General features: G+C 42.0%; 2 protein-coding genes across 5 annotated transcripts in view; one reads left to right on the top strand and one right to left on the bottom strand.

Moving 5' to 3' along the window:
• LOC143277192 (NAD(P) transhydrogenase, mitochondrial-like) overlaps positions 1 to 10,132 on the top strand; it is a 62,320-nt gene extending 52,188 nt beyond the window's left edge. The window contains exons 18-19 of one of the 2 annotated variants that reach the window (XM_076581969.1): positions 6,080 to 6,291; positions 8,358 to 10,132. In XM_076581969.1, coding sequence (XP_076438084.1) covers positions 6,080 to 6,291; positions 8,358 to 8,507 — 362 coding nt within the window. In that variant the 3' untranslated portion in view covers positions 8,508 to 10,132. Of the gene's footprint in view, positions 1 to 6,079; positions 6,292 to 7,696; positions 7,760 to 8,357 lie in introns of those variants that run through there. The other variant, XM_076581970.1, reaches the window with a different exon arrangement.
• LOC143277193 (bifunctional peptidase and (3S)-lysyl hydroxylase Jmjd7-like) overlaps positions 9,001 to 23,237 on the bottom strand; it is a 100,813-nt gene continuing 86,576 nt past the window's right edge. For 2 of the 3 annotated variants that reach the window (XM_076581971.1, XM_076581973.1), the window contains exons 7-9: positions 17,587 to 17,747; positions 17,057 to 17,188; positions 9,001 to 12,797 (exon numbers count right to left, since the gene is read on the bottom strand). In XM_076581971.1, the coding sequence (XP_076438086.1) occupies positions 12,621 to 12,797; positions 17,057 to 17,188; positions 17,587 to 17,747 (470 nt within the window). In that variant the 3' untranslated portion in view covers positions 9,001 to 12,620. The remainder of the gene's footprint in view (positions 12,798 to 17,056; positions 17,189 to 17,586; positions 17,748 to 23,237) is intronic. The other variant, XM_076581972.1, reaches the window with a different exon arrangement.

The following is a 23,237-nucleotide window of genomic DNA, read 5'->3' as shown; positions in this document are numbered from 1 at the left end:
TGAGGCTATTTCTGGAGTCAGAAAACGCCATTTACTGCTTCCCATTTGCGGGCCTTGACGTTTCAGTTTTCTCACCGTTCGTCCAGCAGATCAGCCAGCTTCTCGTGCGTTCTGCGGGCATACAAGCACAGGCCTACATGAATATAATTTTAGCCAGGAGGGATGCTGTGCTTGACCAGTCCACATGCGTGAGCTCTCCACCAGAACACACTTCCCTCAGAGCGCTTACCCCCACCGACGGTTCCCTCTTTGGTCAGGGATTTCCCACGACGGCCATAAAACGGCACGCAGACTTGTGTAGGGACCTTGCTCTTGGCGCTGGCCCTCTCCGCACTTTGCCACAATCGCGGCACGCTCCGCAACAGCAGCCATATTCCTTCAGGCGGAGCAATGTGGCCGCCTTCAGGCCACGTTCACATCAGCCATCCCTCTCTAACACCAGGAGCCAACCCAGGGGGCAGCCCAGGGCTGCCAGGCATCGGCAGTACGCAGCTCGGCCTCCACACAGGCCGACAGCCAACTCCAGACCGGCCCACCCCCAATGACTCACCCCCGCCCTTCACCCCCCACTCGCGCACCAGCAGCCAGCAGGCAGCCTTTCCAGGCACATGCCAGCGTGGCTGTCCCTCCCAGCATGCGAGTGGGTCCTCCGGGTGATAGGGTCGGGGTTTCGCCTACCTTGGCTCTCCTCCAAGGCACCTCTCACCCTCTCTCCTCCTCCCTTCCCCCCCCACAGGGCGACTCAGCCCGCTCAGCCCTGCAGGACGAAATCATTTCTCTCCTCCACAAGGAAGCCATAGAAGAAGCCCCTCCTCTGTCACCAGGCTTCTTCGGCCGCATCTTCGTCGTCCCCAAAGCCTCCGGCGGATGGCGGCCAGTCCTAGACTTTCCCTTCTAAACGAGTACCTCCAGTACAAGCCATTCCGCATGGAAACACCAGCATCAGTCAGGGACTCCATCAGGCAAGGCGACTGGGCAGTCTCCATAGACCTTGCAGACGCATACTTCCAATTCAGAGCACTCCCATTTGGCCTTGCGCCAGCCCCCTGGGTCTTCACCAGGGTGGTCAGGGAACTATGCCTAGCTCTCAGGAGCAAGGGCATACGCCTAAGTGTCTATCTAGACGACTGGTTGATCCTTGCCGAGAGCAGGGCCCTCTGCCAGCACCACCTGAACCTTGTCAGGAACCAGTGCCAGTCGCTGGGCTTTCTCATGAATGCAGAAAAGTCGGAACTGGAGCCTTCTCAGCAGTTCGAATTCCTGGGTATGGCGATCGACTCAGTATCAGTGACCATACGTCCAGCCATGCCCCGCCTCCACAGGCTACACAGTCTCCTGTCTCGGCTATCACAGGCAACCTCGGCGTCTGCCAGGGAACTTGCCTCTCTGCTAGGCTTCATGGAGTCCCTCGCTGCACTAGTTCCACTAGGGAGACTACACAAATGCCCATTTCAGCGCCACTTCCAGGACAGGTGGTCCCAGTCTTCACAGGCATGGGACACCCGTATACCTCTGGGCACATGGTTCTCACAGTCGACCCAATGCTGGATGGACATGCAATGGCTCAAGGCTGGGGTTCCAATCTCGAACCCAGCACCGGATGCAGATTTGTACACAGATGCCTCCAACATGGGCTGGGGTGCCCACATGGACAACCACACAGCCTCGGGGACTTGGAACCCACAACAGCAGTCATGGCACATCAACAGACTGGAGCTGGAGGCGGTCTTCCTTGCCCTCCAGCACTTCCCCCACAGGTCCATCATGCTATGCACGGACAACACGACGGTAGCATGTTATCTGAACAAACAGGAGGGAGCTCACTCACACCAGTTGTCCCTGTGCGCAGAGACAGTCCTCCTCTGGTGCCAGGAGCACAGCATCCACCTGACAGCACAACATGTCCCAGGCAAGCTCAACATTCTAGCAGATTACCTCAGCAGATCCCACACCATGCTCCAAACGGAGTGGACCCTGTCACACTCAACTCTTCAGCCGATCTGGGACCATTGGCACAAACCACAGGTGGACCTCTTCGCCACAAGGTTCAACTTCGCATCCCAACATACGTCTCCCCAGTCCCAGACCTGCAGGCCTAGTCCAGCCCCGCTCGGGCATTCCCCACGGAAACCCAGAGGTTCTCAACCTTCACGCCTGGCTACTGTGCGGGAATCTCTGTCAGCACTAGGCGCCTCCGATGACACAGCTGACCTTGTGTACAGTTCACTCAAAGGCACTCAAGGTGTTTACTCTGCACACTGGAACCGCTGGCTCTCCTGGTGCTCAAACCACTCAGTCAATCCCACACACCCATCCAATATGGACCTCGCCAACTTTCTTGCCTTCCTCTCCTCCTCCAAAGGCCTCTCTGCCTCTGCAGTACGGGTCCATCGCGCTGCAATCAGCTCCACTCTTCGGCAACTGGGCGGGCCCTCTTTCTCAGATGACCCCGTGCTCAGAGCACTGGTTCGAGGGGCTTCCCTCAATCACGCACGTAAATCCCTCCAGACCCCTTCTTGGGACCTTTTGCTGGTCCTGCAATACCTCCGCAAGGCACCCTTCAAACCCCTTGCTATAGCTCCTTTCAAGCTACTCTCCATGAAGACACTCTTTCTTGTCTCACTCGCCTCAGGCGCTGTAGTGAGGTTCATGCCCTCAGTGGCATCACACAAGATATAGCCTTTGAGCCGGATGGATCTATCTCGCTTAGATTCCTCCCTGATTTTCTTGCCAAAAATCAAAATCCCAGCACACCCTCTCCCATTCTTTTCATCAAACCGCTCTTCTCTATACTGGCCCATGACGACGAGGACAGATTCCTCTGCCCAGTCAGGGCCCTGCGCATATACCTTAAAAGTTCGCGTCCCTTCCGATCGTCCAAACGACGCCTCTTCATTAGCTGGAATCTGGACCATCCGCCTGACATTAGCAAGACGTGCCTGTCTCGATGGATAGTCAATGCGATTAAAGGTGTGTATGCCAACGTAGGATTGAGACTTGATGCCTCCTCAGCCAGAGCACATGAAGTCAGAGCATGGTCCTCTTCTCTTGCCTTAGCGCACTAAGCACGGCTGCAAAACATCATGGATGCGGCCTACTGGAAAAACCCTGCCACATTCATCGACTTCTACCTGAGGGATGTCGCACGCCTGCGGGATGATGGCTCAAGAGGCATCGCTTCGGTGGTAGTTGCACAACAGGCCATCGCAGCACACAGACAGTAGAACAGGCGAGCCCTCCACCTTGTCGCGCTATTCTGCACTAGTTGGGTCACGGTTAAGTATGTGTAATTAAAAGGAAATTTTCTATCTAAAATTACGTTTAAATAACATACTTACCGTGACCCAAATTTAAGACCCTCCCGTCCTTCCCGCTTCCTGTTCTCCCTGCTCGCTGCGCTGGTAATGGCATATTGCCGTCAAAAGAGGGCGCTAGCTAGCGGGACAAAGGGGAGGTTACCTACTTCCGGGAGGTTATCGGCCGTAGTTGCTCTCTTTTTCTCCGCATAGGTGGATAGTAGTTTGCACAGGACAGGAATGTCAGACCCCTGCCGGAGTCTGCACTAGTTGGGTCACGGTAAGTATGTTATTTAAACGTAATTTTAGATAGAAAATTTCCTTTCTTGGCATAACACAAACAGTGACACTAACTACACCATGGACATGTTTGTGGTATATGAATATTCTAAAGTGGATACTGAATTAACTGGAATGAACATAAAAGAAAAATTTGTGGTAACAAATTGTCTTAGTCACAGCACTTTTGCAGATCTAGCAATCATGTTCAAAAATTAACATTTATGCATGCTTTTTTTTTTAACGTGATAAATTGATGGCAGTATTCAAAGTGATAATGCTATTTAAATCATGTTATTTGGGTATATCTCAGGCATTTAAGAATACTTTAAAGTCCATTGTAAATGAGACATTGCCTTCACTTCAAGCACACTGCAACATTTAGCCGTTTTCTCTGGATCTTTTTTTTTTTTTTTTTTTTTCAGTTACACTGGACGGGAAACTACAACACAGTCGATTCAATTTCTCTTTTATGTTCAGTCTAGTTAATTCAGTATTCACTTTGAAATATTCATATGCAGTACACTTCGATGATGTAGTTTGTGTCACTGTGTGTGTTCTGTCCAGAATTAGTATTTCTGTTCTTTTAATTGTGAAATAGATAAAACAAGATCTGCACAGACCAGCCTAGACAGGGCTGACCGAAAGTTAGTGAAATGGCTGATTTTTCTTTTATGTTCGTTCTTGTTTATTCATTGTCCACATTATAATTTTCATCTGCAGTAAACACGTCAATGGTATATTTAGTCACTGTATGTGTTCTGTCCAGAATTTGTATTTCTTTCCTTTTAATTGTGAACAAGAAAAACAAGGTCATGCTGTCGTCTTACCAAGCACAGCCAACTGGGAAGTGGTAAAATGGTGTTTTCGGAATCTGGAAATAGCCTCAACGAATTAAATCGATGATGATCCAGAAAGATGGCTCATTCAGGAGACTTGCAACCTGTTATTAGTATGGCTGTGAAGATTTTTTTCCTAATATTTTTCAGCCAAATTTGATATGACAGACACAGTATTTCAAGAGAAAATGGCAAGTTTACCACGCACGCACGCACGCAAGCACACACGCACGCGCACACACACACACACACACACAAACAAATGAACACCGGCTTACAACATAGACTCGCTTTGCTTACACAAGTAGTCAAAAAGCATGGGTCCATGGAGACCCACGATGTACGGCAAGTCTTTAATCCTTCAGAAAAAAAGCATGGGTCCATGGAGACCCATGACATAAGCAAGGCTTTAATCCTTCAGAAAAAAGCATGGGTCACTAGGGACCACATCGTTCGGCGCGCAAAGTTTTAGGCAACATATGGCGATGGTTAATAGGTCTTCAGTTGAAGGAAGCTTTACCCCATTATTCCTGCTAGAGGACCCACCATTTCATTTAAGTAAATTTCAGAATTTCAGAATCTCAGCTCTTGAGTGTGAAACAGGTGACTAAAAGGAAGGGAATGAAAATGGCCCCCCACTCAAGCAGTTAAATGAAATATTTGTATATGCTCATTCGTGCACACCCACTCACTTGCACGCACACACATGCATGCCCTCACACACATGCACACACACACACACACACACACACACACACCACACATTCACACTCTCTCTCTGTACTTATGGGTGCAGATGTATCTGACTATATCAGAAATTAGTTTACAAGCATGTTACAGTTGGTCACTGAATCTGCAAATTTGTGTTTCAGTGGTTTTTAGTGCATAAGATCAGTTCAAGACATGGTTTTAACACTGTATATTTACTGCCCAAAACGAAGCTCCTTCTGCCTTATGGTCAAGTACTTCCTTGGCCACAGCATGGGTTCCATTGTGTTCCACAGCTGATGCACCCACCACCTATATCTCTGCTTTGGCTGGCTGTTTGTAGATGTGGGGATATGATGAGAAACTTCCTCATTCAGTGCCTGCAGCTTTCACAGACTTGGGGCTATTTTCACTTTTTTAACTCAGGATTACTTATTATCACATCTTCACGTCTACTCCCCATCTGGCTCTCTATTATCGGCTTCGGATCCACTCTGTCTGCGCATACCCAGATTCAAACACTCCACTGTCGGCCACCGCTCTTTCTCTGTCTCTGGACCTTGCATTTGGAATGAGCTCCACCCTTCGCTACATCAGGTCTCTGCACTCAGCTCTTTCAAGTCTGGCCTTACAACCCACCTCTTTCCAAGATAGTCTCCCGTCCATGCCCCTTCGTTGTTCTTCAGGGTTTTTTTCAGTCTAAGAGTTATGCATGCGAGTGACTAACTGGTGTGAAAGGGCTTTGATTTATCTCTGTGCAAGATTCAGCACTATATAGATACTAATTATTATTATTATTATTATCAAACAGTTTATCAAGCCCTTGCTGTGTTTACAAGTCTGGATTAGCAGATATATGTTTGTGCAAGAATGTGCTCATTTAAAAAAACAACAACTTGCTATTGTTTGCATTAGGACAGTAATTTTTGTATGGCTGAGGACCATGTATCTATGCAGGACGTATGCCGGGACAGCTGAATGTGCTGTTGGCGGAGGCAGGTGTGCCCTACGACATCGTGCTGGAGATGGATGAACTGAATGACGACTTCCCTGAGACCGACCTGGTGCTGGTCATCGGAGCCAATGACACCGTGAACTCTGCTGCCGAGGAGGACCCCAACTCGATCATCGCTGGCATGCCTGTACTGAGGGTGTGGCTGTCCGAGCAGGTAAGCATGATTTGATCTGTTGTGTTTTACAGGTAAACATAAGATTTGATCTATTATATAGTGTAATACAGGTGCAGCTGAGACCTGTCAACTTCTGTGTTTTGAGCATAGCATGTTCTGCTGTGTTTCAGAATGCTTTGCTACTATGCTCATTATGCCACACTGAATTGGTAAAAATGAAGCCGTTTTTGTTGTTGTTTTTTGTGATAAATTGAATGACACCATGAGCAAAATGTGTTCAACAGGCAAATTGAGGAGAGAGGAGGCCAGATTTTCAGCCTGTCATGTTGTTTGTACTGAACTTGCAAGCAATGAGAATTTTATTTTCATGACTCATGATTGGTCTGAACCAATCGGAGCTCAATTTATGTTTTTCCCACTTCCATTCTAGAGAATGACGGTTCCCTCCAGCTATCATTCGTTTCTAGAGAAACAAGAATGCGCACAGTGCTACTGCATAGCTTAGAACAATCAGTAGTGCTACTGCAAAGCTCAGAACAATGAACAGTGCTACCGCAAAGCTTAGAACAATCAACAATGCTACTGCAAAGCTTAGAACAATGAACAGTGGTACCACAAAGCTTACAACAGTGAATAGGACAATAAATAGTGCTACTGCAGAGAACATACATCTTTTAACAATTGTGTATCATCCTGAACAAATTTGTTATGGCATACAAGCCTACTACTCCAAAATAGCCATTTTTGTTTTGGAAAAGCATATGAATTGATGGCTGTTCTTAATGTTATGGCCATGGATCATGTGTCATGGAAAAAATTCAAACAAAACAAATTGGGGCAGGTGGGTAGACCTGACATCAGATGGGAAGTTGTAACTCAGACAGTGAGCACAATCACACAAGTCCATAACCAGCTGTGGAAGAGCTGAAGTAAAGAGAAATTGTGCCCAATTGAAAAGATGGCCAGCTGTCACAAGATTTGTAAGAATATAGTACGTTCCTGAAAATTTCATGATTTTTTCATCATCTGGTCCTGGTGTTATCATTTTGGGGTAGGCATGTATGATACATGATTCTGTATGGTTATTGGTACCTTGTCAGGGGTGCTGATCATGGATGCTAGGTTTTCACTGATGTTTTTTTAAAATGTGCATGATTGATCATTTGATGACAGGCCAATGACAACTTCAGATTCTGTGATAATGTGCTGTTTCCAGGTGATTGTGATGAAACGTTCACTGGGTGTTGGTTACAGGTGGTTGTGATGAAATGTTCACTGGGTGTGGGTTACAGGTGGTTGTGATGAAATGTTCACTGGGTGTGGGTTACAGGTGGTTGTGATGAAATGTTCACTGGGTGTTGGTTACAGGTGGTTGTGATGAAATGTTCACTGGGTGTGGGTTACAGGTGGTTGTGATGAAATGTTCACTGGGTGTGGGTTACAGGTGGTTGTGATGAAACGTTCACTGGGTGTTGGTTACAGGTGCTTGTGATGAAATGTTCACTGGGTGTTGGTTACAGGTGCTTGTGATGAAATGTTCACTGGGTTACAGGTGCTTGTGATGAAATGTTCACTGGGTTTTGGTTACAGGTGCTGGTGATGAAACTTTCACTGGGTGTTGGTTACAGGTGCTGGTGATGAAATGTTCACTGGGTGTGGGTTACAGATGGTTGTGATGAAATGTTCACTGGGTTTTGGTTACAGGTGCTGGTGATGAAACGTTCACTGGGTGTTGGTTACAGGTGCTGGTGATGAAACTTTCACTGGGTGTTGGTTACAGGTGCTGGTGATGAAATGTTCACTGGGTGTGGGTTACAGATGGTTGTGATGAAATGTTCACTGGGTGTTGGTTACAGGTGCTGGTGATGAAACGTTCACTGGGTGTTGGTTACAGGTGGTTGTGATGAAATGTTCACTGGGTTTTGGTTACAGGTGCTGGTGATGAAATGTTCACTGGGTGTGGGTTACAGATGGTTGTGATGAAATGTTCCTGTGGGTTACAGATGGTTGTGATGAAATGTTCACTGGGTGTGGCTTACAGGTGGTTGTGATGAAACCTTGTGTGGGTTACAGGTGGTTATGATGAAACTTTGTGTGGGTTACAGGTGGTTGTGATGAAACGTTCACTGGGTGTGGGTTATGCTGCTGTCGACAACCCCATCTTCTTCAAGGAGAACACTGCCATGTTGCTAGGCGATGCCAAGAAAACCTGCGATGCTCTGCTTAATAAACTGAAGCAAGACTACGAACTATAATACTTTCGTCAGAATAGAATCTTTCTGCTTTATTTTCCTTCAGACTGACATGTTTGTGTGTGTGTATCTTTGCACTTGTAGTGTGGTAAGAGAGGACTTTAAGAGTTAAACTGGAGTTTGTATTTATGCTACAGTATGAAGGAAGAATTGAAAGTTCAAGAGGAAATGTAGCTGGCTTGATTATGTCAGGTCTGTACTTGCTCAGCATCAAACCACCATCATTTGACCTGCCATGACGTTCACATGCATTTTATTTCATCCCTGACCTACTCAAAAATGGCAAAGGGAACCAGTATTCCTTGATTCACCAGTGTTGAACATTGGAACAGAACTGATGATTTTTTTTCAATATGGAACAGAAGTGATGTTTGTTTGTTTTGTTTTTTTGTTTTGTTTATTATACGAATTGTTGAAACTGAATTCAGCTCGTTTCTTTTGTGAAAGAGGTCCACTCACATATTTTAGAAACTGATAAAGTTTTGTTTCAGAGCCCTGGGTTTTTTTGGTTTTTTTTAGGAATGTTTTAGGCTTTTTTGTTTTCTTTATAGTATATTTTAGTTTCTTTATACCCCCATTCTGTGAATGAATGAAACATCGTGATTTTGTGCTATGTTTGTGAAGGAAATGGGAGTGGATGGTCTCTGATTCCTGTCTGTAGAAAGTGGGAAATATTCCAGACACACAGTTACTCCTGTCAGCTCACAGGTTTCGTCTTTTTTTGTTACAGAATTTAGCTCTGGTTGGTTTTTGCTGTGTCATTGGAAATGATATGATTGTATGCATCAATCTTTTGAGAACAAAAGATCATGGCCAAAAACAAAACGAAAAGGAGGGAACATTTTCTTGTATTTAAAAAAAACAAAAACAAGGTGACTCTCTCAGGGCTTTTTTATTTTATTTATTTATTTATTTTTCTGTAAACCAAAACTGCCATCATACGAAGCCTGGATTTCATAATTTACCTCCTGTTTCTTGTTTGTCAGTGTTTTTCAGGAGGAGGAAAATACAAGTCTCTAGCATGCTAGCAAACTGCAGGTCTGGTGATCAGTTGTTCCATTTTGAGGGGTCAGGTACAAAATTATTTATCACAGAATTTAATCATGAAAGTTTTGATTTTCCTTCGAAAGCAAGTGCCACAGCAACGGGCATATTCCTACTGCATGGAAACTGACTTTTTTTTCTTTTTTTTTTAACATTAACTGCTTTTTATCTTCTTTGTTATTTTTTTGTTTGTTTGTTTAAACATTGTATTGTGCAACAGATTTGAAAAGGTTTTGGCTAGTCATGTTTTTTTCTCATCTGAAAGCCACTTACATCCCAGTGGTGGGGACCTATGGTTCAGGTATCCATTGTCACAGTATTGATCAACCAAATAATGTGGTTAGAATCTCAGTTTGATTAGTCCTGTTATTATCATTGATTGTTATTGATAAAATGATATAATTCCTGTGGTGATGAGTCATTAAATTTTTGATCAGGTAATGTGAATGAAAACAAAGGATTATTTTTTCTAAATTGTTACTGTCGTGCATTGTCAAATGACTGACCACATACCAGCTCAAAAAGCACAGATTTGTGTGTGTGAGATTGAATACATAATAAATCATGTGGAAGGTGATCGGAAATACGTTTTTGACAGTGGTGTCTTTCTGTATGTTTCTTTGCTGTCTCTTCCCCTGTCACCTTACAGAAATTCTGTGGCACTTAAAGAGGCATTTTGTTCACTCTGCAGACAAGCATGATTTATGGTGTACCTACATTGTTTATGATCAAATGTATCTTGTAGATTTGCATGCATTTGGAATGTAATCTTTCATACACAAATTCTATCTAAAACACACACACACTGCTTCATTATGCGAACATTGACCTATTATCAAACCTATATGAACACACAAAGACACCAAAAAGAATCATTCATAATATTAATGATGGCAAAATAAAAAGGTGCATAATTCGTTCCCATTTAAAGCAGTTATGATTCTTCAAATAATATTCAACTTCTCTTCCTAATAAAATGACACTCATACCAAAGAATAATGCAAATAATTTAAATCAAATATTACTTAAATTGGCAATGATTTTCATAGACTATTCCCTCTTCCTACTACCATATTTTTCGGCCTAGTAGACATTACTTTCTTACTCAAATCTGACTCTTGTGTCTTACAGGCTGTATGCGCCCTGTCTGTGTCTGAAAACTGAATTCTGACCGCCACCTGGGGCCACCTGTCGCAACAAATTCAGTACATGACAACATAACATCGTTGATTTAACATGGTTCATGTTCACCATCAAATTGGATTGAAACCAAATCGCATATCAAACCAAATCTACTGAAAGTGATCACAGTTGACCCTTAGGACATGAAAAAAGAGTAGTGTCTGAGTTGCCAATAAATACATGAAGAAAAAATAGATAAAAGGGAACCAATTTAAAAAAAAAAAAATTTTTAAGCAGAATGCAAAGCAGAGTGGCAGACAGGACTGAAACCAGGGCTAGCAGACTGGATTCTGGGGCTTTACTGTAATAAAGTACAAATGACTTAAGGTTGTAAAATTGTAAAGAATAAAAATACATATAAAAAGTGTTAAAAAAAAAAGAAGAAAAAATCAGCAGATGACACTTAACAGAGCAGATGTATGGAGTAACAAAGCCAGTCAACAAGCAGATGAAAACAGTTCGGATTCCGATCCAGTTTTCCAAAGATGACATCACTACTCAGAAAACAACTTTCCCTGTTTTTTTTGGTTTGAATTCAGAGGTGCGCCTTGTGTGCTGCAGTGCCTTGTAGGCCAAAAAGTACACTACTTGAAACAGATTCTTTCTAACTACTTTATATTTCTATTCTAATTTATATTCCATTCCCATTTGAACCAATACTGACTTTCAAACAGTATTCAAAGCTTGCACACTTTATACTTCATTCAACATTTTGTATACTGGCTTTCAAAAAGTGTTCAAAATTCACACGCTTACTTTCAATCAATATTTTGTATACTGACTTACAAAAAGTTTTCAAAATTCACACACTTTAAAATTCAATCAACATTTTGTACACTGACTTTCAAAAAGTGTTAAAGACTCTCACACTTACTTAATATTTCAATTAATGATTTTACCACTTGAAAACACAGCCAACATAAATACTACTTCTTCAGAGGAAATGAGTGAAAGGATTTGCTTTGAGACCAGGGTCAGTGAGGAGGAAGTGAGAGAAGTTTTTGTCCTGTCTTCTTGTAAAAGTGATCTTCAAAAGACTTGAGGTTGCAGTTTATGAATTTTGCAAAGGGGGGAATGCTTAACTGTGGTGTGATTGAGCAGACATGGAAATCCATGGTGACCTGAAGGACCCATTTAAAACAGGCCCTTGCTATGGTATACACACACCAGCAAACATATACATGCATGCACATGCACAAAGTTACATTGAGAATCAGTACAAAATTAAGTACTCACAACTGGATGATGGGTGCAACAGCTGAATGGTTAAAGTGGTCATGAGTTTGATGACATTATCAATGTTTGCGAGTTAAAATGTGTAAATTTTTTCAAACCTCTCTGGTCAGGGAATGTGTTCTTCAGTTTAACATCTGTCCACATACTGTGATTTAAGACGAAAACAAAAATAAGAAATATCAGAAATCTATGTACAAAGGAGCGAGAACCTTTAACAAAATTGTAAACTTAAATCAAATATCCAATTGGGCTGCAAAGCAAACTTTCAGAATTTTTTTTAACAGCAGTACAAAGGCAACATATGTTGCAAACCAGTTTGTGCCTTATTTCCCTTTGCATGTATTCATGATTCTGTGTGTGCAGATCATCATATAAGCATGACAAAGACCCTGTCATCCATGTCAGTGTTCAGTGGCTTATGGAAACCCAAATATACCTGCATGCACATCCCCCAACAATGGTGTAAGGCTGCCTACATGGCGGGATAAAAATTGTCCTATACTTAAAAACCCAGTAACAGATAAAGTGAATGTGGGAGTTGTGGCCCAAGAACACAGAAAGAAAGAAAGAGCCGGATGCGGACTTCCATGGGCACAAATAATAAAGATGACAAAACAAATCATCATGTCAAACGGCAGAAATGGACACACACATTCAGAATTCATCACGATGTCTCCCTTGCCTCCTTGCATTGTGTGGGGCATTCAAGATGGCTGCCACCTTATCCAAAGCTTCAGTGCTGAGCGACTGGACTGCTGACCGGGTCAGTTCAACTTGACTAGGGGAGGTGAGCATGTGAAACACCACCTCTCCAGTCGGCTTGTCGGATGTCTGCAATGACAGTAAACATGATGACTTGGTTTCTCTGTTTTCAAGAGAGAGAGGCAAGTTCAGTGGCAGTCAATATTGTTATTTAACCAGTAGAGTGCCTATAAGACGTCAGCTGACGTCCTACAAAAAGTATTGCCACAGTGCCTATAAGACGTCCACTGACGTCCTGCATATGTTCCGATTTTTCCTTCTTTGGAGTTTGGTTCAATTTACATAAACAGACTCTGAACACTTAGTTTGATGTGTCTGGATTATAAAAATACTATTTAAATAAACATTCATCATGCAGGTAGAAGACCCCTTTCTACTGGATAATAATTTGCTAACTGACCACATGATATGCGCGTGGAAAAGGGGGTTGCATTATGTGCAAACAAATGCATTGAAAACTGTGTCCAGTAAAGCAAATAGTCACAGTCAGCAGATTTACACAATTCTGAAAGCTATGCTTGCGGTTATGGACAGCTTTCGCGATGGAGAAGGATCTCTCTTGTCTGATGATTGGTTTGAAAATGGTGACTGACAACAACAGTTATGAAACTAACAGCCCATTTTTATGGTAATTCAGTCCGTCCATCCAATCAGACAGCGTTTCTGAACAACTGGCAATGACTGACAGAATACGTACAGCCAGTGTTGGAAGGAGGGGGAGAGGAGTGATGTAAGACGATAGGTCGAATGCCAGCCAGAGGTCATCACGGGGGCGTGGCTTTTGGGAAGAGTGTTCTCACATTTCAAAGCAGACAGAAGGTAATCGACAACCGTCAATGCCCCACAATTTTCACAAAACGCAGTGCTGGCCCTGCACTGGCTGTGAAACGCGTGCTTTTTGTTTTTAACGCTTTTTTTTTCGCTGAATCAGAGGGATGACTTGTTTGAAGAGGTGGCAAGCCGGATACACAGCAGACACTTTAATCGGCCCACGTACAACTTGAAAGGAGGAAATGTCATCAAAGAACTTCACCCTCTCACTTGCAAACACTCTTTGCTGTCAAAAAGCTTGCCAGTTCAGTTTCTGGGACTGTGATTGAACTTTTTTTGGGTTTTTTTTGTTTTTTTGTTTTTTTTGCTGCCCCATCATCTGCACTGTTTCAGTGGCATTACTCCCACGCCGCTCATTTAGATTCCCCCACACACGGCCACACCCGGGTTCATCCGTCGAAGTTCCAGCGTGGGCAGTCCACAGGGAACCATCGATGTTAGGTCGCCAGGAGGCCACACACCAGAGGAGAACCTGCACTGCTGCTGAGTCACTTTGGTGGTGTTCAGTGATGCCTGTTCTGTTTTAACGTACTTAGGACACCATCTACTAAGCCCCCTACTAACAACAATAATGGCTGAGTGAGTGTCCCTCCCAGTGTGGAACCCGCCACCACACCCCTCAAACAACAGCCCCCCATGAATCTGCCCACACTGACAACATTGACAGGACTTACCCCAAGCACGGAAGTGGAGGGGTATCGAAAATGAGGTCACCATGAGAGCAGGGCATGAAAGGCCACAGACTTTGAGACTATTTTGTTTTATATTGATGACGATGAAGGAGGAGGAGGATGACGATGATGATGACGATGTTGCTATAGAGGTCCATTTTGGTTTGGGACTGCGTGACAAGGCTGTACTCTACACTTCCTGTCATAATGATATCCTGGCGTTAACCAGGCCCGAGAAATACAGACACTTGCAGTGTTGGTCAGGTAATTAGAGCAACACACCCAAAGACGCATCCTTGAAGTGGATGACACTCGACTGTGTGGTCCCAGTCTCCCCATTTAAGCCCACAGCACACTCAACTCTGGGTAGGAGCCGGCCACGGGCCGAAAAACCCACCTCCACTGAGATTTGAACCCGCGTCCTCCCAGCCGTCAGTCCGCGACGCTAACCACTTTGCCACGGCGGCTGGCCTGTGATTGAACTTTTACACTGACTTTACTCACTTTTGTCATTATTGGGACAGTGATTTACGTACATGTCTGCAAGAGCTGTGATTTGTTTTCATAAGCTTATAGCCTGTTTTAATTTCTTCTACAGGTATAACCTGACAATATGCTTGCTATTTCTTGCTGTATTTTGTTTCTTTTCTTTATGGATGTCATTATGTAGAGGTGGAAACAGACTTTTTTGCTGCACAAAAATTATTATCTTGACTTTACATGCCTGAACAGTTACCTACAATCAACCTAACTGGGGAAAAAAAAGCCCAGAAGCAGAATCTACACTCATTTTCCTTCACAAAAACGTTTACCTTCTTTCTGTATCACCCATAGCTTTTGTGCTAGAATTTTTTGTGATTTATTACCCCCAAATCCTCAAAATTCCTTGGCAAGGGGAGAGCACGTTTTTTTCTTTTCTTTTTTTTTTTACAAAATTCTCTGGCACTGAACTGGTTAAAGAGACTGATCTACACACATTTACAAAGTGAAAATGGTATGAGGAAAGTAATGGTCAATGTTTATTACTAAAATAGTTATTCCTCCTGTATTATGACAATTACATAGTCTGAATGGAAATTTTGTCCATGGTTGGGGAAGAAGTAACATGCCAAATCCAGGAAAAGCCATGTGTTTGGTGTCATATACTGTACCATGTCAAACTGAGGGGGTTGAGTGGGGGCCTTGGACATCATCATGTTGTCCAAGGCTCTCCTTTGCTGGTGCTTCAAGGCACTGAGCTTTCAGCAAGACACATAGGGGCAGTACCAACCTAGACAGGTGCTCGCAGCAGGTTCAAGAGTGTCCTCCACTTGGTGGACCCTACACAAGGACACCCTGCCAGGTGTGTGGCGTTACAGTCTCCACAGAAGGGGGTTCTCTTTATCACAGGTCTGTCGAGGTCTCCTGATTCCTGTCACACTGGTTGCAGAAATGTAATCTTGGGCAGCAAATGTTCTTTCTCTGGACTGAAACAAGCAGACCACTTATGCCTTTCCTTACCTCCCGATCATGCCCAAGATGATTGGGAAGCCGGGTCGGAACGCCTGCACATCGGAATCCTAGGCATTTTCAGTTCCGTTAATGCAGGATTCTGATAGCTCTGGAGGCTCGCACTGTTGCCACTTCAGCCACCTTTCAGCACTCTGTGCTTCTTTGCTAGGATTTGCAGGTGGCCTTCTGCTGTTCAGAGATTTCCTTCATCAATTTCCTCCTCAGGGAAGTCTGTATGCTCACGGCATATGGTTCTTAGGGGTTTCCTTTGTCGCGGCTAACTCAGCTGTCACGGTTTCAAGGGCTCCCCCTGTGAACCAGAAGGCAATGCCCTCCTCCATTTGCTGCATCAGTTTGACCTGGTACAGTATATGACACCAAGACGGGGAGTTTGTATTATACTCCCAGTTTTGGTTAAATATACTTATCATGTCGAACTCAAAAGGCCCATCTGTCCGTCCCCACGTTTCTTGCCGTGCTTCACGCTGAACATTTCTTTGCTGGCCATTGGAATGATTGTTTACCTACTGCCGGAAACGGCATTTCATTGGCTAGCAGACAGCAGTCTAATGGCAAGATGTCGAATCACTGAGTTGCCGTGATAAATTTTGGCCGAGAAGAGCAAGCTTATAGGCCTGGTTTGAATCAGTTTGACATGGCAAGTATATTTAACCAAACTGGGAGTATAATATGAACTCCCCATAATTCTATCATAGTCACTGTCAAAATGTCTTAAGACCTTACATGCAAAGGAAATAATTTTCTCAACCAAGTTTACCACAAAGGCTGTGGCAAAGCTTAAGTTATTTAATGTCATACAGCACTAAAATCTCAACCATAATGAAAAGAAGACAAGAATGGAAATGATGAAAGAAACCATGCATAAATTGACAACAGAAGTAGATTAAATGTTTATTTTTAAATTAACATCTGTGCTAAATGTTTCCTCAAATTTTCAATGCTTTTTTTTTTTTTATAAGGATCTTGTGTGTGACAAATGAGACCAAAATGTCGACCCCAAACTTGAAGACATCCAACAACAAAGCAGCACTAAATGTTTGAACACATATCCTGTCCAGGAATTTGTATTAAATGGTACATGGTTGAACCCCAAACGTGAAGAAATTTAAAATTACCAAAAAAAAGGGCTCTCCCAGGACCGTTTAACTCTTGCTGTTCCTCCAACTTGTCACATTTTTTATATATATCCTTGTGTATTTTACCAATCGATAAATCACTATAACCATACACATGCATATGCGCTCATACACACACACACACACACATACAAACATGTACACAAGCATGTGCGCACAGAAAGAAAAAGGCGCCTACAGTACGCACGATGCTCATGACTCTGTCATAGAAATGGAGGAATTTGGTGTAAGGCAGACTGGGACGACCTCCCATCTGCACCAACAGTAGTTGACGAAGATCTTCTGCATCCATCTGCCACTTCGTCAGTTGCTGTGGACACATACACACACACATGCATATACACACATGCACACATAGGTGCACAGGACACATAAACACACACACATGGAAAATGTCATCAATCTATAAAATCGAAACAATGGTCCTCTAAACAAACTCACTTTATAACTCTTAACTTTCAAATAAGACATGGAGATGACTTATGAAAATGAACACAGGCTTTTTCTTATAGTGCAGCTGACTTTAAATCATTTTACGTGAGTCAACTGAAATGACAAAATGGAAAGTTTTTTTGTTTAAAAAAAAAAAATTTTTAATACTATTTTGATACTGAAAATGGGAAAAATGTTTCTCAAAAGATTTCCTGCTAAATCAGTCACTTTTTTTTACGACAAATATTTCATATTTTTCTCTGAGAAAAGCTTTACCCTCTGGCCGCCTGCAAACGTCCAAGCGAAGGTCGCGTCACTCAGGGGACGGAACTCTTCCTCAGTGAGTTTGCAGCCGTCGTCACTGAAGTCCGGGACAGAGGAGAAGAGAACAGTCAGAGACAGACTCCGCCCATAGGATCTGACGTGGTGGAGGTACCCTGCCCATGCATGCACAGCATACATAGTGTTCTCACAGTGCTGATTAAAGACAAAAGAATGAGAAAAAGATAACAACAACAACAAAAAAAGAGTCCTCTTTTCAGTTTAATATCATCATCTTAGATGAACAGACTATAAATAAATAAACGAACAAGAGTCCTCTATCAATCTTTCTTTCACTTGTATTGACCTACACATAAACCAGTAGGGTGTCATCCCGATTCGCCTATTCCCGATTTGCCCATCATCGAATTTGTGATCCAGATTTGCCTAATCCCAGTTCGTCTCGGCACTCAGTTGCCTCGTGTGTGTGTGTGTGTGTGTGTGTGTGTGTGTGTGTGTGTGAAAGGCGGACTCATTTCTCTTCATCGTAGGCAGGGTCTCTGTGCTGATGGTCTGGTTCTTGTGCTGGTAAATTTGAAACAACAAACGGGGTTTTCCCTTAAACTGAATTAAACACAATCTGCTTGGAAGTCACTTCCGTGAATGCAGTCGTAATATTTTAGTCCTGTTTCAGTCAAGATCGACTGAGAATAACAGATGCTTACAGCTGATTGTTGAAAACAAATTTTAACAACAATCTGAATGTGTGTGTGTGTGTGTGTGTGTGTGTGTGTTTTTGAGGGAGGGAGGGATGGGGAAAATGGGAACGGCGGCTAGACAAAAAGGGACAAACTCTCAAGAGGCCATTTAGGGTGGTGGTAAGATCAAAGAGAAGGTGATACGGAAATGCGGGGCGAATCGGACATGTATCAACCAACAGACAGACCCTCGGACGAGGCGCCCTCTCTCTCTCTCTAGCTCTCTCTGCGCATGCACGTCACACACCTTTCTCCCCCCCCCCCCCCCCCAGCTCTCTAGCTCACCAGGTTGAATCAACACCGGGTCCAGGATCATCTGCAAACGTAACTGCCAAACACACGATATCAAACCAGTCTTGCGTGACTGAACGATCAACATGCAACGTGCATGAATGGACGTGTGTCAGAAACAAAAACAACACTTTTCCTTTTAGACATGGAATGTTAATGGTTTAATGTCCAAACTTGCAGACCAGGATTTCGTTCCATATCTTTTTGATTTTGATTTTGTTTGTTTAGTTGAAACTTTTATAGAAAACTGTGAATTACATGTGTTTAATGGATTTAATATTTTTTTCAGATCAGTGGTAAAACTTTCTGAAAAAGGGAGAAGATCTGGAGGTATAGTGTGTCTCGTTAAAAATGAATTTATTCCCTTTGTCAAAAGTGTTGATGTGAACAAGTGTGCCAATGTTTGTGCATTAACTATAGATAAAATATTGTTCGGGCCCGATAAAGATGTGTTATATGTGTGTTCCTATGTTCCTCCAGAAGGTTCACCTTTTTACTCTTATTTTGATGTTGATAATGGTATCAGTTTACTTGAGGAGTGCTTGATTGATTGTACAATTGCAAAAGACATTTATATAATTTTATGTGGTGACTTAAACAGTCGCACTTCAAATATATCTCAGGATTATTCTTCAGATGATACTACTGTAGTGCAATGTAAAAGTCAATCTTACACTTTAGATTGATGTTCTCAAGATAGTTGCATGAACAATTATGGAAAATATTTGTTGAACATGTGCACTACTTTAAATACGTGTATCTTAAACAGTTTATGTAACGGTGACCTTCAGGGTCGCTATACATACATGTCTGATTCTGGCTGTAGAGTAACTGATTATTTTATATTTTCTAATGATTTACTATTGCTTGTGTTTGATTCATGTGAATTATATGTGGATAAAAGAAATGATTCTGACCATTTGCCTGTAATATCCCATGTAACATTTCCATATACGAATAAGATAATTGTTAATAATTCAGAAAATGAAGATCGGATTATAGAAAAGATACTCTGAAATGATGACTATGCAAACGTGTTTCATGACATGTTAAATAGTGAAGACATTAATAAGAAACTAGATAGTGCTATAAATTTAATAGATACAGATGTTAATGGTGCTTTAAACATGTTTAATGAGTTTATCAAAGAGAGTGCTGCATGCATGAAAAAGAATATACGTGTTCATAAATACAGATCACAAAATGAATGGTTCAACCAGGAATATGTGATTAGTAGGAGAAATGTTAGAAGATTGTTGAGAAGAAGTCGTAGATCACCAAAGAAAGAATATCAGTTAGAATATGTAATTGCTTGACGTGAATACAAAAATTTACAGAGAAGAAAAAGAAAACAGTTTAATGATGCCTTGCTCGATAATCTTGTTTCATCTGTGAATAATCAAAGAATTTTGGAAAGCTGTATGTAAGGTTTCCTTTAATGGAAAGCAACCAGTAAGAAATATTACAACTGACAAGTGGTTCCAGCATTTTAGATCCTTATTAGAAACCGACACTAATAATGAAACGTGCAGTGAAGACGTAACTGACGACGACAGTACTGAATACATGAACCATCCTATTTCTAAAGAAGAAGTAATTCTGGCTGTGAAAAAACTGAAATGTCGTAAAGCAGCAGGTCCTGATGGTATTACTGGGGAATTAATAGAGAATTCAAATGATTATATTGTAGATTTTTTCGTTAAATTGTTTAATACTCATTTTGAAAATGGTGAATTTCCAGAAAACTGGACAGAATCTATTATTTTGCCATTGTACAAGAAAAGTGATGCTAACAATCCGAGTAATTACAGAGGTATTTCTCTTTGTGATGTAAGTAGCAAGATATTTAGTTCTGTTATCAACAGTAGATTACAAGAGTGGATTGAAGAAGATAATATTACTGGTGAAATTCAAGCAGGTTTTAAAAAAAGGATATTCAACTGTGGATCATATGTTTACCTTATTAGTGCTTATCCAAAAATAGTTTTCCTATAATTGTAAATTATATGTAACATTTATAGACTTTGAAAAGGCATTCGATTCTATCAACAGAAAACTGCCATGGCCCGTTTTGTTTAAGAATGGAGTTAAAAAAAAAAAAGGGGGTAAGTTATACAGCTGTATTAAAATAAGTATGAAAATATCAAATGTAGGGTAAGACATGGTGCTAAACTCACAGATTATATTAAATGTACAGCAGGAGTTAAACAAGGAGATGTGTGTAGCCCTGTGTTATTTTCTGTTTTTATAAATGAGTTAGCGTTAAAAATAATTAATAATGGAAGACATGGTGCTACTTTCTCATATGATGATTTTGGATTATTTATTCTGTTGTTAGCTGATGATGTCATTCTATTATCAGAGACAGTTGTGGGGTTGCAGCGTCAGCTAAACAGTCTATGTCATGCTGCTTCTTCCCTTCAATTGAAGGTTAATATGAATAAAAGTAACATCATTGTATTTCGGAAGGGGGGTTACTTAGGTGCAAGAGAAAGATGGGTCTATAATGGTATAACAATGCCAATAGTTAATGTTTACAAATATTTAGGAATATTTTTCTCCACACGTCTTAGTTTCACTGCTGCTTGCAAAGGCCTTGCTAGTAGAGCAAAAAATGCTTTGTTGTGCATTATGCGGAGGCTTTATATTCTCAATAACAATTTTCTCCATCTATTAATTAAACTGTTTGATTCACAAGTTCAAACAATACTACAGTATGGGTCCAAATTATGGGGATTAGAGAAAGCCTCAGTTCATTGTGAGTCAGTACATTTGTTTGCAATTAAGAAGTATTTATGAGCAGATATGCGTACACCTAATGATCTTGTTTACGGTGAGACAGACAGATACCCAATGTATGTGAATTCTGCAGTTAGCTGTATTTGTTACTGGCTCAAGTTACTTCAGATGGAAACATTTAGACTACCATACAAAGCATATAAAATGTTATGTGACTTAGATGTAAATGGAAAGAAAAAATGGGTTTCAAATGTTCGTATTTGTTTGTATGAGAATGGTTTTGGTGACGTCTGGGTAAATCAAGGTGTTGGCAATAAGAATGGATTTATAAATGTCTTTTGTCAACGTTTGATTGACTGTAGGTAGCAGAACTGGAAAGAACACATTGATGCAAGTGAACGATTTGATTTGCATAGGAGAATGGATTTATAAATGTCTTTCGTCAACATTTGATTGACTGTAGGTAGCAGAACTGGAAAGAACACATTGATGCAAGTGAACGATTTGATCTGTAAAAGGACATTTTGTAGTGCTCATGATCTTAAATATTATTTGCAAAAGAACATGGATTGGCAGTTGAAATATGTAACAACAAGATTTCGATTTGGCATTTCCAACTTGAATGTAAACAGATTTAGATATAAGTTATGTAATGATTATGAACTGTTATGTCCTTTGTGCAGAACATCAAAAGAAGATGATGTACACTTTGTTCTCTGTTGTCCAACACTTAGCCATATTAGAGCTGAATTCATTAATCCTAAACATTACAGAAATCCTTGTCTGTTCAAACTAAGTCTGTTAATGTCATGCACAAAACCTGATGTTATACGTAATCTCTCTCTGTTCTTGTACAAGGCTTTCAGAGTTAGGGATATAGTCGTTTCATAGTCTTGTTTTCATTGTTTATTTATGCTCAAATTGTGTTAATTCTTCAAATACCCCTTCATGAGGGACTATAGCCTATTTGAATAAACCATTCAAATTAAAAAACAAATTCTACGCATGCACGTCACACACCTTTCTCCCCCCCGCCCCTCTCTCTCTCTACGTATGCATGTCACACACCTTTCTCCCCACCCACCCCCCTCTCCCTCTCTCTCTCTATACGTATGCACGTCACACACCTTTCTCCCCACCCCCCACCCTCTCTCTCTCTCTACGCATGCACGTCACACACCTTTCTCCCCACCCACCCCCCTCTCCCTCTCTCTCTCTATACGTATGCACGTCACACACCTTTCTCCCCACCCACCCCCCTCTTCCTCTCTCTCCTCTTCCCTCTCTCTACGCATGCACATCACACACCTTTCTCCCCACCCACCTCTCTCTCTCTCTCTCTCTGTGAGTTGGGGATCTGACGTGTGTGTCGAGCTCTTCTTATTCAGAGATTTACTATGTTTTGTGTGCTTATATCAACGTGATTTTTTGCAAACAGACAGGTTGTGAATATGTACATAAGTTGGTGACGTTTGATCGCTTATTGGTTTTGCAGATCGGCTGAAATTTGTACCTAAACTAATTAGTATTGATATAGTAGAAAAATGTTTTGCGGAAGCACAAACACAGTTCATGTCACTCCTGTGAACTGCCAGGACCTTTCGTGAGAAAAGCACATGCAATACGCCTTAGAGCCGGTACATGCATGTGTCTTCCAGGACAGTAGCTGTTTGTGTGAGCGTGTATTAAGCCACATAAAGCTGTGTTTGCTGCACACCTGTCCATTCTGTTATTGTTTGTGATCAGCTGTACAGGTTACTAATTTGGGGAAAAAAAAGAAATCATAGGCGCTTGCAAGAATGATGCAACAGGAAACACAGCCCAACATCATGTTTTTCATAGACTGGCGCTTTAAGCAAATGCACCAGGAACTTCAGT

Source organism: Babylonia areolata, chromosome 33 (assembly GCF_041734735.1).
Source record: "Babylonia areolata isolate BAREFJ2019XMU chromosome 33, ASM4173473v1, whole genome shotgun sequence".
In the NCBI taxonomy this organism is placed as follows: Eukaryota; Metazoa; Mollusca; class Gastropoda; order Neogastropoda; family Buccinidae; genus Babylonia; species Babylonia areolata.
The sequence above is the reverse complement of the archived record's forward strand: the minus strand, read 5'-3'. Positions and strand labels throughout refer to the sequence as shown.